The 14,614-nt window shown below is 41.3% G+C and overlaps 1 protein-coding gene across 1 annotated transcript in view; it reads left to right on the top strand.

The window, feature by feature from the left end:
- The window catches only part of TSPAN4 (tetraspanin 4), a 187,498-nt gene that overhangs the window by 162,346 nt on the left and 10,538 nt on the right, over nt 1–14,614 (top strand). The window contains exon 4 of the mRNA XM_058806428.1: nt 7,586–7,687. Within this exon, the coding sequence (XP_058662411.1) occupies nt 7,586–7,687 (102 nt within the window). The remainder of the gene's footprint in view (nt 1–7,585; nt 7,688–14,614) is intronic.

The raw sequence follows: 14,614 nt of genomic DNA, 5'->3' as shown, positions 1-14,614 counted from the left end.
ACAGTTAGACCACAATGACTCACAGCTTTGCCAGTGTCACTGCTGTTGAGGATGGGTTTTCCCAACCAGAAATAATAATAATAACAATAATTAATAATCTGAAGAAGAGCCTATTTCTATGTAAACAAAAGTTTCCTTCTACAGAATCAGCAGCAAATGTATCCTGAATACTCTATAATTAGGTATGTCACAAAAGCCATGCACTTCAGTGTTCACTCACCTGAAATTCCTCCAACACACTGGTAAGGCTTTTGTCACCAAAATCCATAATTGTTAAGAAGAATTGACTTAATAACATGGTAGTTACTTTGCAATGTCAGGCTTTGTAAGCAACTGATTTGATTTACCTGCCTAGTTTCACCCAGCCCTTTCCCCATGTCTGCTGCAGCATTCCAACTCCTTTAAAACAAGAAGCAGCAAGCCAAGAATTCATATTTAAACCTTCCACCCCCAGTTTCACTAAAAATAAAGAAGATTGAGGGTTTTTTTAAGGATGTCTTGGACTATCTCATTGGGCAGTACCTGTGCCATACTAACAGACAGCTGAAATAAGGTGTTAGCTCTGCTACTGGCTTCATTCTCTAAATGAGCCAAGAAACTGCACAGCTGCAGCTTAACATTTTGAGGTTGTTATGATGTGCTTTATTTAAACAAACCTGGGGACCTGACTCACAAGTAATTCAGCTGTTGCTGTGCCTAAGAACAGGTTACATGCTGTGGCCTCTGGCTACAGAGCAGTGTATTTCCCCTTACACCAGCAGTAATAGGAAGCTAAACAATGGTAAAATGCCTGTCTCTCCCTTGGACCTTATAAGGCATCATTTGGACAAAATCTGATGCAGTTTGCTAGAAACATTTCAATCTGCTCTTGCGTAAAAGATTTTGAGTTGCAGACTAGTGACTTGCCATCCTTGTGATCTCCTGTTTAAAACAGAGGAACTAAAGCTGCTGTGGCATTCATTGGCATTTCAATAGTATGGAAAGTACAGGGATGTTTCAGTGGCTCCTTTCCTGCAGCCTCAGCTGGTTGCTGCTGCCTGCACTCAAACAGCAGCAGGTGATGGTGGGCAGGAGACAGTGGCTGAAACTGCAATTAATTATATGCACAAACCATGGCCCTGGAAACGCTGGTTTGAAAAACCCAAGTTCTTTGACTCCATTACTTTCTTATTAAACACCATTGCAACTTCTTGGTTCTTGCCAGAGCACATAGAGGGAGGCTCTTTCTCTTATAGTTTCACCAATTGCCTGCTCCAGGCCAGTGCAAGATGTGCTTTTCCTTCCTTTTGCTTCCTAATGAAGCTCAGCTTTACCTCTAAGTGCTGGGAAGGTTCCTCCCTCTCTCTCTCTCTTTCAGGTTAGAAAATCCATTCATTGTCTCAGATTCTGTACAAGTGCTTCATCTTCCACATTGGGTTTGATATTCAAATGCCTACTGCAAATTATTTATTGTATTATTAATTTTATGGTATGACTGGAGTCAGGTAATTCCTGTTTTACAAACAGCTGAAACAACAGAAGCAGTGGCTTTTCAAGACTCTGTAGAGAGCCTGTGGCACAGCTGAAAGGTCTTCGCTCAGCTGACCTAAGCCAGTAGGTTTCAGAAACATTCATTCTTTCTGCTCCCAGACCATTTCCTTTGATCTTCTGTTCCTGTATTCTTTACTCTTCTGAAGTTACACAGCTAGTGCCAGTGCATCTCTCTTGATATCAAACACTGCTGGAGAAATAAGTATTTCAACTAAATTATTGAAGTTTAGAAGATCTGTAAGGTGATGCTTGATGTTGGCTTTTGCAGTCAAGTTAGGAGAAGAGAATTCACTAGCTAGTGGGTTTCTGTGTTAAAAGAAGCAATTACAAAAAAAAAAAAAAACCAACCCACAAAACAAAAAACCTAAACATTAAGTCCTGAAGTTGTTTCACTTTTGGGGAAAAAACGAGGAAGGGAATCCCAGAGCGCTGAGCGAAGTGTTCTGGAGATGTGCAACATTGATGATACTGGCAAGAAATTAGCATATTGTTCCTTAACTGCCAAATATCACCAAAAATCATGCAGTAGCTCTTATTTACTAAAATCTTACAAGATTTCTATTTCTAGGCAGATGGTGTAAGGAAGACTTCAGTGGTGAGGCTTTTATGGCTCTCAGCTTCTTATAGGCAGGCTTGGGGACATCTCATTTAAAACAAGCCTTAACTGTTGGTACAATCAATCTCATCTCTTCTTAGCAGGCAAAGACTCCCACAAATGACCTTATAGATTAGGAACTTTCTGTTTACATTCGATTTCCCACTGCCTGCTATTTGTAGAGAATGATTATCAAGGCATTAAATTAAAAGTTTTGCCCGGTGGGAAACTATTGGATATTTTGTCATTTCCTTAAAGCCTCTCCTGTTCTGCTGGAGAGGCACAGAGGTAGGGGAAGCAATCACCAGAAAGGTCAAGAATATTTGCTTACCTATATTGGAGCACTGCTGAGAGACTTTCTCCAGTTTAGGGGACTTTTTGGGGAGAAGTTTTGTTCACATTGTGGTAGGGAAGGCATTGAGGCTTGAAATTAAAAGTCTCCAGTTGCCTGCAGGTTACAAAGCTGGCATCCTCTGGCCTTTTCCTAAAGGCTATGCCCAATCTAAGTGACATCTCATGCTTTCAACAAGTTCAAAAGGAGTTAATAAGGATCCCCCCAAAGCCTTCTTTTGACCTTTATTCCAGGGAAGATTCCAGTAAAGCCACCTTCTCTCTCAGTGTGCTGGGACAAGGGAAGGACTCTGCCTTCAGTATTGCTGGAGCTTCAGTTTGATCAAAGTCGTGCCTCATCTTAGCTGTAAATACTGATAATACCCCTGTTCTGCACAGACACAACTCTCTTGTTTGCCCAAGATGTTTTGCTCAAAGCACTTCCTGCTGCTTATCAGAGGCAGAATTACAGGACTGAGCTTCTTGAGGGAACAGTATTTGTCTTCTGTTTCATACCTTAACAATAAGTACATAAACTCCAAAGCCTTTCATTTAGACAGAGTGGGAGGTCTGTGGAATCACCCCCAGGAACTGAGAGGGTCCCTACAGCCCCCCATCTGTAAAGCAGAGATGGAATTAATTATGAACCTGGTTGTTTGCAGTGCAGAATGTTCATGTAGTGCTTCCAGCATGTCTGTGCTAAGCAGGAGTTTGTTGTCACTGTTGTTACATAGTTTTTATCTCATCCTCAATTATTCTTAGCTTGTCTTATTCAAGGAGACAAGGTGGAGTCTGACAGCCCCAGGTCCTCTTGAAGTGTGCTGGCTTCTCCAGCTGGGCTTGTCAGCCAGCCAGCCACACTTCTGCTCAGAGGCTCTGGGTTTCTGAGGCAATGAGGGGACAAAGCTGACAGTAAAAGCAGCCTTACGTGTGCATTGCTACAGCTTAAGTAGCTGCCTCAAGGGATTGCAGATTAAGAAGGAAACACTTTAATTTGGCCTGAATTTATATGCAGGCTGGAGTAAGATTTTTTTAGGCAATGTTTTGTCCCAGCTGTAGTTCAGGTGAGGCTCAGAGAGATCCCTGCCCTTTCTCTCTAGCTGCATCCAGCTTCCAGCCACTTTTTCTGACCTCTGTGGCAGGTTCTCTCCAGTCCTGCCACATCTCTTGTAGCTTTCCTTTCTGCAGTTCAAATACTGAGTTTCTTTCATTGCCTGAAACTCTCTGCACATGACTTGTGCACTTTAGATCAGTATATATTTTTGAGAAAGTCTTTTTAATAGGACAGTGAGAGATTTGAGCCCTATTAGGGCCTAATGGAAATCAGTGAGGAAATATTTCTTCTTTTCAGTAGGAACAGGATCTTAGCTTAAGTAAAGTGCAGCAATATGCATGCTCTGCTCTAAGAAGGGCTTCTCTTGAAGGCATGGATTGTAGTGGATCTCCACACTGGGACACATTTAACCTACCAGAAACACCACTGGAACCTGATGGGGCTGAGAAGCAAGGGCAAGGCTCCAGTGTGTCTGTGAACCCAGGGCTCACAGGAATTTGCATGGATGGCATGCCAGCTTCAAGCTTTCAACTCTCATCTGTTGACCAATGAATCCCAAGGAGGAAAAGAATTTTTCTCTTCTTCACTAACAGATTGATAAAAGGTTCTTGCTACCAAATCTTTAAGAAACTCTTTAGTCTAAAGATGTGGTATTCCACATGTCTAGAAACAGGCACTTTATTTGGAGCAACAGTTTGTCTGCAGAGTTTTTGTTATTCTTCTTTGTGCTACTTCCCTAGAGCCGCGATTTGTGAAGGGCCTGGCTTGTGTATGGAAGAATGCAGCAGATTCAAATTGCAGAATATTAAATATAATACTTCAGTCCAGGTTTGAGATAGACATTTTGCCTGGCTGAAGACTGGTAGCTCAGAGACAAACAAGGGAAGCTGACAGATTGGTGAATATTGGGTAGGATCATTTGTCAGAAGATGTGATGAATCACTGTGGCGCAGCATTTCATTTTCAGAAAGATCATTTTCTGAAAAAATTAAATTAAAGGCAGAAGAGACAGCTGGGGGTGTTTTGGGAGTTTTTATTTAAATCAAAGTTACAATTAGAATAAAGGCATATTGAAAAGTTCCTGTTATTCTAAAAATATTTTGAGGAAGGAAAAGAATTGAAGTTAGAAGGAAACAGGAGGACCTGGAAGAGCACTTGCCAGCTGTGCCCCACAAATCGACTTTGGGTTTTACTTACCTCTCTCTAGTCAAAGCCAGTAGGAATTGTATGTCTAGAGCTTTTAAGCAGTGCTTCAACTGGGGGAAAAATACCCATCTTATAACCTTGCACACAGGTTATTTGAGCAGAGGTCAATGTGCTTTTAATAGGACTGCACGTAGACACTGAGCTGCTCTCAGTGGGAACGAGAGCAGCCCTCCTGTTCAATTTCATCTGGGCTCTCAGGAAGTCCAAGGCTACATCACACTGATTAATTCATGCAAGGTAACACATTAATAACAAATGGAAACAGGGGAGACACAAAGGGTGGGGGGCTTCCTGCTGCTGCTGCTTCAGCTGCAGACACAAGTGCCAGGAGGCCAAGGGCTGATCCCTGTTCCCCCTTTCTCCTGGAGCCCCGTCGTCACCCACAAACTCAGTCATTCTGTACAAGGTTATTCCTAGGGTTTGATTAACACCTTTCTGACCCTAGTGTAAGCAAACAGAAGAGTGTGAGTGCCTCAAGGAGTAGCTCTGTGTGTCTGACAAAGAGATCTTAAATCAGCTGCTCTTCAGAGAGCAGCATACTGTTGTGTGTGCAGCACACTTAATTAGAAGGTCAGATGGAAACTTTAGTACAACAGAGCTATGTAAAGTCCTACCTTTACCATCACTCAAATCAATCTAAGTTCTCACTGTGTATATATGTGTAAAACTGGTATTTCCAGATGCCTTCCCTGTCAGTGGACATGAAATAAAAAGGTAAAACAATCTGGCAGTTCCATGTTCCACAACATGTGTTTGCCTCTTTCAAAGTTGTAGCCTGCACAGAGATGAGACGGAGATAAGGAAATGAGACACATGCGTGGTGTGGGATTCCAAAAAATCATTACATCATCTTCCAAGCAAGATTCAAGCAGGCACTTTATTTTTAAAACAACAAATAATGGTGAGTCATATCATGTGCAGGACTTGATGTTGAGGCTTTGTGAAATAGCACTAGGAGAACTGGTCACATAATACCTGTTTTCTTGACCAATGCTCTGCTGGTTACTCAGTTTCTGAAATATGGAAATCTGATGCCAGCTGTGTTCCCAGTATAAAGGCCTTGCACTCTTTGTGTAGCAAAAGTGGTTAATTTTATGAAGAAGCCTCAGCAAGTCGCTTGCTAGTGAGGCTTCTCCAGGTAGAAGGAAGATCAGGAATGCTTGGTGACACAATCTCTTCAGACCATGTTAAAGCACACATGGACTAACAAAACTTTGTTCTTGATCTTCTGTGAATGTTAAGTTAATAAATTATCATTATCCATCTCAAATAGGATGTCAAGATTGCAAAGGAAAACTTGATTAAGGAAGTGCAAACTTTGCATTTTGCATCCTTTTAACATGGCATTTACCCTTCAAATAAGAATTACTGATATGAACCTAAGGCTGGTGTGTAGCTTTCTCACTCTACACGCCAGATATTCTCAGGTGAGATAATATTTAAAATAAACCTTTCTCTTTCATCTTCAAGGTAACAGATTGCCTTGCTGGATTTCTGTCCTCATCTGCCCTTAGTTACCCTGTTCCTCTTCACCTCTGTCCAGTTTCTGAATAAGAATTAGTTTTCCAACAATTAATTTACCTCACTGCCTCTGTAGGACATTAACTAAATTTCCAGGCCTCTCTGAGACTGGCATCACAACCCTGCCCTTCCATCCTAATTGATGGCACTGCTGGAGATCACAGCAGGTCCAGCTGAGACACAGGGAGCTGAGGGTAAGTGCAGAGCTGAAACACAATTCAATCTAATTCTTAAATGAATGCTAGGAATCCCCAGCACATATAAGTTTATCGTTTATTGCCTGTAATTTTCTCAACTAATTCCAAATTTAATGACAGCTTTCAGCTTTGGTGTTCTCTTCTAATTAACGTACCAGTGACTGTGTATAATCTCTGTGTAAAGCCAAAAGCAGCTTACATGATAATTACAGAGGGATCACAGCACCTACTGTTTAAGGAAGGCATCCATGAGAAAGGCCTTGCATGATAGTTAAGGTGCTGAGATTAAGTTGTAATTAATCTTAACTTGTGCTGTTTCTTGTACTGCCTCAAAGCTTTTTTATTACTGGCTCAACATGATGCTGGTAAACTTTAGGGAAGGAAGCAAAAGAACTGGACAGATCAAGCACAATCTTTTGCACATACAGCAGAGGCTTCCAGGACATGGTGAGCTTTGAGGTCAGAGTATTTTTGTAGTCATACTGTTGAGTAACTTTTTATTTTTCCTTTAATAATTATGATGTAGTGGGTTGAAAATTCCTCTTTAACATTGTGCAAGATACTTTGCATCCACTTTTTTTGCAGCTGCAGTCAGGAAGCTATTCTGACTGCACAAATCAGAAGTGAAGCCTAAGTGTATGGGAGAAGCAGAATACCTTTGCTGCCTCTGTTAACTTAAAATTAGCATTGGTTACATCATTTTAGACCGTCCTTCCCATTGGAATGACAAGTTCCAGAGGGGCAATCACTAGGGAACGCACCGTGTCTGTCTGTTTTCCACTGTGGAGGAGTACACATTAATGCACTTGGTCCCAGTTAGATATACTAAACTAAAAGGAAACACTGGGTGTAGATGAATGATTTCATAGATAGGCTTATTTGCAAAAATGAGTGCTTAAACTGCATCCAGTCTCCTTGTAGTACTTTGGTAGTTATGTGAGAAGGGAAAAGATGTAGTAAAGGTTTCTGTGATAGGAAACAGGAACATAAGCTCAGAAGAGGAACTCCTCATGTTATTTACAAAATGTTGGTTAAACTTTTATTCATTTCAGTACAGGACCATTGTCCAACAGCTCTATGCTCCATGCTCTTTGATTTGAAAGGTAATAGTCAGCAAATTTTGAGTTCTGTGTCTTTTGTTGTTGGTTTTAGATTGACAAGTATGCTCAGCGGGATCTGAAGAAAGGACTTCACTTGTATGGGACAGATGGAAATATTGGCCTCACTAATGCATGGAGCATCATCCAAACAGATGTAAGTCTGAGCTCTCTCTTTTACCTCTTTCTCTTTACCTTCTGGGTTCTGTAACAGCATGTTCTGGGCATGAACCTAATTAAACCTCCAAATCCCAAGTCACTCTCTTTCTTCCACCCAGTCAGCACATTAGCAAGCAAACTCTCCTTTTTGTAACAAGCAGTATTTTTTATTTATTTTATTTATTTCTCCTTTAATAGGAAGTATCATCTTCCGTTTAGAAGGTTATACTAAGTTGATGCCTAAATAATCATGCAGCCCTGTGCTATGTGGAGTGTGAAGGAGCTGGTCAGACTGGAAACAAGCTGTACCTTTTCTTTAAAGTCAAAGAGGTGGTTTATGCTGGGATGAAGAGCATACTAGCAAAGAACCTCTTCAACCACTTTTTAATTTCTGTCCTGTCTCCTTTCACTGCTACTATTGTTCCCACTAGTGAGTCAAAATGGAAACAGAGCATGGCATTTGTAACCTCCTCCTACAGTCAATACATTTTCCCCAGCAGAATTTAATCATCCTCCATCACAGGTGGACTGGGAATGCTTTTTGCTGTGTTGTCACTGCTGTTCCTTTGCCCTGATTCTCTGACAGCTCTCTGCCGGTGTTCATCTGCTAAGGACTGGTGAACATTGTAGCTGGCTTCCTCCTCTGTCCTTGTCTGAGAAAACACCATCACTGACAGTTCAGGGTTATTAGCTCTGTACCTGTTTCATATTCAGTTCAGTCACTTCTCCTGGGGGTGATATTTGTGATTTCATGTTCTCTGTTCTTGAATGGAAAAGTGCTCCAGCTTTTCTCCTGCTTTAGGCAGAAGCACTTGCACTGCCTTGGCTTCACTCAAGAAATCTTGCATAGCCTTCTCATTTTCTCCTCCAGAGGTGCAAGTGTGGTACAGATAGGAGGGGTTTAGTCTTACCTGATGTCTTAAATGGATCAAAGACAGTAACTCCTCCCAGTGCTCCCAGTGTCTCCTCTTATGGACAATACAAGGTAACAGGAGCAACAGACTGCTAAGAAATTATCTGAGAAATTAAAACCTTGAGATTGCTAACAGAGCAAAAGAACTGATTGGCCAAACTCCTTGTGTATCTTTGGGTCTGCAGGACCTGTGTTGAGTGCAGTAGGTTGCCTACAATACTCCTGTGTGTGAAGGGCAAACAGCTCAGGTCCAGGAAACAAGCTAATTTCAGTCCTGCATCCCAACAACTGCATGTGAAAAGTTATTTCAGTTACCTTTAAAAGGCCTCAGCATCTTGCAATATTGTTAATAATTTCCTCTTCCAATACTTTTTCCTTTTTCCAATACATCAAATATGAGAAGGCATCAGTTACTGACAAGAGAAATGCATTTGGTGGTGCTAGCTTGAGAGCAAGCCATGTGAAATACAGATAATATTTTTAATATCATTGCTTATATCCAACAGTATTAGAAAGTTTACTCTTTTACAGTAACTTAATTATATGTAGTAAAAATGTAGTAAAAACTACTAGTATTAAAATATTTGTAGTAAGTATTAATCTGTTTTCAGTGACACCCCAAGAAGTCTTAAAAAGCATATAGCAAAGGTGGGGGGAAAAGCAGTTTTTGGAGGTTTCATGACATATAAACACCATATTTCTCTTCCCCTTTTTGTAAAATAGGTGTAAGAATATATGTAATGTCTAGTTCATATAGTCACATTTTTTCAAAATCTTCATGGACTGGATTCAGAAAAGATGTAAAAAGAAAAAATTGGAAACTGACATTATGGTCAGAAATTTTAAACACCTTATATAAACAGGCAAAGATGAACTAGTGATGTCATTGCAGTGCTTAAAAAGAGAGCAGGAGGGGAAAAGGGTTGTGAGAGAAAAGGGCTCTGTAATTGATCCAAGAGCTAAAAACCCAAGTTAGATGGATCTGGTGGTAGCATGTTGTTGTTCAGCAGCACAGTAGATTCTTTTTCTCCAAAGAATAAGACCTGGCTTTTTGCTTAAAGGAAATGGTCAGGTTCAGTGACCAGCTTGGGTTTGAGGCAGGACTCAATCTGTGATTTGTGTAGTGCTGCAGATCATGGTCATTTGTCCTGGTAGTACCTTAGGTCTTGAAACCCATTACAGTTTAAAGAATACCTTATAAGTTTCAGATGAAACTCATGTTAGCTAACTCCTAGGAGCTCAGAAGGTGACAAGAAAATGCCACTCCATGGGCTGTGTGCAGCCAGGGGACATAATTGTCTCATGACCACTGTGAAATTACCACGTGCCAGCTTGGCAGTACCACAGTGTCAGAGTCATTGTGCTCTCCATGCTGGGCACTGAGGAGAACAGCAAAGAGCTCCTACAGATCCATTTTTGCCACTCTGCATAATTGGTTCTCACATGTATCTTTCAAAACTGTGTGGGAATACACTATTGCAGAGGTGCAGCAAAGACAATCCCATCATGGTTAATTATGTAAAACACTTTGCAGTTGAATAGAGCTATCTAAATGCCAACTTGGGGGGTTTCTGTGTAATAATCATTATCTCTTACATCCCTAATCAGTAGAGTGTAATCACTGATTGGAGGATTAGGGTGATGCATGGGATTTTCTGCAAGGGAAATCCCAGCCCAGGCTTCCTGTTTGCATTCTGTCTCTTAAGGCTCTCACCAAAAGCCACAGCAGAGCAACCACGATGCCATATAGGACAGAGTTTTTCCTGATGGGAGACATCAGTCATTGGCTGAGCCATGGGCTGTGTCTGTATGTGGATGGAAAACAGCAGCCTCACAAAAAAAAGTGCCATGTAAAAAACATGACAGTAACAGAAATCATAATGACTCCTTGTCCCCTCTGCATTTGCATCCCTTTCTTTGTAAAAGTATTTTTCAGAGCCTGAGTAGTGGTTAAAGCAGTAGCTTTCACACTCTGGCATAGTTCTTAATTTCTCCCAAGATTTAAGGTAGAGACCACCCCCATTCTGCATTCAGTAGGTGCTATTGTGTATGGCAGCTTTGGCTGAAAAAAGGAGGAAAAAGTTTTTCCAAGGAACCACGTTTAGATGGCATTTGACTTTTGTGGGATTGGCCAGTCACAAATCAGAGGGGAGTTTTGACAGGGAGTGTGGATGCCCAGAGCACAGAGTGACTTGTGAGTGGTGATTGTCTAAGTGTGAAAGGCCTGAGCACCTTTTGAGGAAGGTTTTCTTTTCTGAAGCCTTTGTGCCTTGAGAAATTATTTTCCTCTTTTAAACAGAAGCCTGCCATTTTCAAGACACTGGAAACAAGGGGAAAACTGAGTTTTTCCCTTCCTGTCTTTTAAGAGGAAGTTGCAGTTTTGGCTGATGCCTGAGCTGCTCACGTTACCAATAAAGGAGTTGGGTTAAGCTGCAAACCTGCAAAGTGTTTGAGAGGAAAGGCACTGGACTCATTTTGCAGTCCTAGTAAGCCTCTAGGTCAGGGAGCTGTTTCAAATCAGAACATTCTATTGATTTCTTTTTAATACCTTCAGCTAACCAAACTCTCAGCCTTTTCAATAGCGTTTCAAACCTTAAAAGGATCAGAAACACAAGGAGATGAATTCTGTGTGTCATGACTGAAGGCTACGAAAGCTTACAAAGTGATTTTCAAACATGACTAAAATTCTGATAGTTTAGGAGGTAAGTTGCCCTGAATTGCATTAAACTCCTTACCCACCAGGACTGGTTAAAGTCACAGGTGGAGATCATTAGAAAATGAGAAACAGGCATTAATTTTTAAAATGTTGCTTCATCCTCAGCATCTTTGTGATCAATATTTGAGCACTTCTACTTTTAACTAAGCGGGCAGTAATTTGAGAAGCATGCAGAAAACCTATTAGCTTCACTAAAGTGAGCAAATTCAGCTCACTTTTGCTGCTGTGTAATACCTTTTCATGTCTGTTTAGACCACAGTAACTGAGAAGAAATTTGACCCATCTCCCTATTCTCAGTCATTGATTCTATTAGATCAAGCCATACTTTAGAATTACTACTGAAACCACCACACATTAAACATGATTTTTAGAACAAAACTATATTATTCATCACTTTTTACAGTGATGGTGGAAAAAGGTGTATAGAAGGCCTCCTACTCTGTCTCTAGTTCTTTGCCCCATTCACACAACCAGAAAACAAGGCTTTGCTAAAAAACTGTCTGCAGCAAGGACTGAGTATCTGTTTATTTTCACAAACCCTATCCCAGCCTGACTGAGTCTGCAGGAATTTGGCAAAGAAGATAAGGCCTACTTAGCCTTCAATATTGAGAATAATGTAAAATATGTACAAGTGTCCAACTCCTTTTCAGGAGTTGCACTGTTGCACAGACATAGAAACTTTTTTAATAGATTGCTCCCTTTTAACATGTGTTAGTCTGAGTACTCCAAAATAAGCACTGTTAGTTTGTAATTATTTCTAATAAAATGTAAATGTTGAAAGTAGGAACAGAAATAAGCAACTAGGAAACTTGTGTAATTTTATCACTTAACTTGTGAAGAGAACAAGACAGGAGTGTAAATGTGACCAAAAAATGAATGTGGTTCTTGCAAGAATCGAGACTTCAATGCTTCCATGCCTGGCATTGGCAGAACATCAGCCTTTGTGGTAGAAATGACTACAACAAACTGCTGGTGACAGACATTGTCCTTCATGTGCCCTGAGCTTTCTCAGTCCTCCAGGTGTAGGGCTGTCTCCAACTATCCCTGTTTAGAAACCTTGCCAATTTTCAAGATAACATTGTTCTCAAATCTAAATGGACTCTAAAAAAAAGTCCTCCATATTCCCCTTTCTTCTAATGGTCCCTCATCTCCCTCAACGATTTGGCTTCTTACTGTTCACCTGCATCAACCTGGGATAAATCAGTTGCTTGTCACATGATCCAAAATCACTCCTGCACTCTCTCTTTCCTACTGGACATCCATAATGAAGTCTCTGAGTTTACTGAGCTCTCAGCTTATCTGCCCTTCTGGCTTCTGAACCCCTTTGCTGGATCTGAAGTGGTGATCCATTCAATCCTATTGCAGCTTGTTTCCTCATTCCTGAATCTTTGACCATGGGTCAATGCCCCTGCTCCCTAGAGATGGCAGTGACAGAACTTGGCCTTCACTGAGCAGTGCTCCCTCCCTTGCTTCTGCACTCTCAGGTCTCTGTGGTGTTAGAACTCTGCTGTATTCATCACCTCCTCTTGATTAGGGCTATGGATCATCCGCTGCTTTATCCCATTGCTCATCCGTCCTTTGTCTTCCAAAGATATTTCTTCCAGTTGTAGTTACAGACATTATTTCTTCCAATCCCAAGACCATTGATCCTGTGTTGTGTCCTTTATTTATACCTTGAACTTCTCTTAGCTCGTTGCTGTGTCTGCTGTGCTCTTGTACAGAGAATCTGTGTGGGCAGGCAGTGTCCAACTGCAGCTCATCTTTGCAACTGCATCCCTTCGTATTCTCACCTTGTGGCTTACCAGGAATTTTATTCTTTGGAGTCCCAGTCCTAGCTCATGGCCTAGCCAGCTCCTGCTTCACAGGCTCCATAGGAGCAGCTGTCCTCAACCTGTTAGTGAGCACTTGGCTACAAAACCCGTGCTTCATCTTCATCTCCGTAGTCTGTCAGACTGACACCTTCAGCCATGCATTATTATGAGAAGAAGGAGTCTAGTTCTGATTTATGCAAACTTGTGTCACTTGTGTTTGGCCAGAACATCACTCAAATGTCTCAGCCCTTACCGCTGCACACTCTACATCACAGATGAGCCACATTTTTAAGGCTTGCTGTTTACAAGCTGTCACTTCTCGCTGTCTATCAAAGAGCTGCCTCCTGACTCTAATGATGACAGCCTGCAAGACCTTCTTCTTGTTAGATTTCCAAATAAACCAGCCTTCCTCAAATGTATGCCATGTATTCCAGGCTGCTCCTACTCACTTTTGGGACCTGTTACACATGGACCTCCTGTTTTCTGTGCAGCAACATAGAGGAAAAAAAGGCACAAACTTTTTTTTCTAGTTTCATGTCAGCTTGTAGAAAATGAAGCCTGTAATCTTAAAAATGAAACATTTGCAAGTGGAGGATTGAGCCCTGCCACAGACCAAATCAAAATTTGAAGCAGAAACTTGGAAGGATAGATGTTTGTGCAGGAAAGTTTTCTGACTTTTCCCTGACAGAAGAAAAACTCTGCTGTGAGCAGACTGAAATGTCTCTATCAAGGAGTACTTTCTGAGTGCTTGAAGCATCATAAGATGCATGAGGCAGCAGCATGTGATACCTCTGCCCTCTATGGGTCTGGAGTGGCACATTTTGTGAGTGCAGCAAGAGCTGAACACCACAGTTCTACTACAGCCTGAACGCTACAGCTATTATGTAACAAAGGCAAACTCTCCCTCAAGCCAGTATAAAGATCAGGATCTCCATTAGGTCTTTGGCCCTGGTGATGCAGATGTCTGCATGATTATGAGTCTCTCAGAAACAAGAGAAGTGGTCTCTACAGGGATGCTAAAAACACTCTTCAGGCTTACCTAAATTCACATTTAAAAAAATAAGATCTTGGCAAGTAATTTTGGGACTAGGTAGGTGGCTGGCATAGCCCCAAAAAATGTGAGGTACTGTGAATAGCAGAGAACAGTTCTGCAGCCCAGTGTTGTCTTGTTTACTCATTGGTGCTGAAGTGTCTAAATCCCAACAAATTCATACTTTTGCATAAGGGCAACAGATGGTGTATACATCTATGTGATAGTGAGTCCCAGCTTATTTCCTATCACAAGAATATACCAGTTCCCAAGGGGAAGATGGCCACAGAGCCATTCCCTCTACCACTGTGTGTTTCTGCACCTTTCATCCCACTACCAAAGTCAAACAGACCTTCTGATTTAGCAGTGTTGTGATATCTGCACACACTGTGTCATTGTAGGCAGACACTTAATGCACAACTGTTAGAGCAGCATCAGATGATGACATTAAAGAA

Source organism: Ammospiza caudacuta, chromosome 6 (assembly GCF_027887145.1).
Source record: "Ammospiza caudacuta isolate bAmmCau1 chromosome 6, bAmmCau1.pri, whole genome shotgun sequence".
In the NCBI taxonomy this organism is placed as follows: domain Eukaryota; kingdom Metazoa; phylum Chordata; class Aves; order Passeriformes; family Passerellidae; genus Ammospiza; species Ammospiza caudacuta.
Note: the sequence above shows the minus strand (reverse complement) of the source record. Positions and strands in the feature narration are given on the sequence as shown.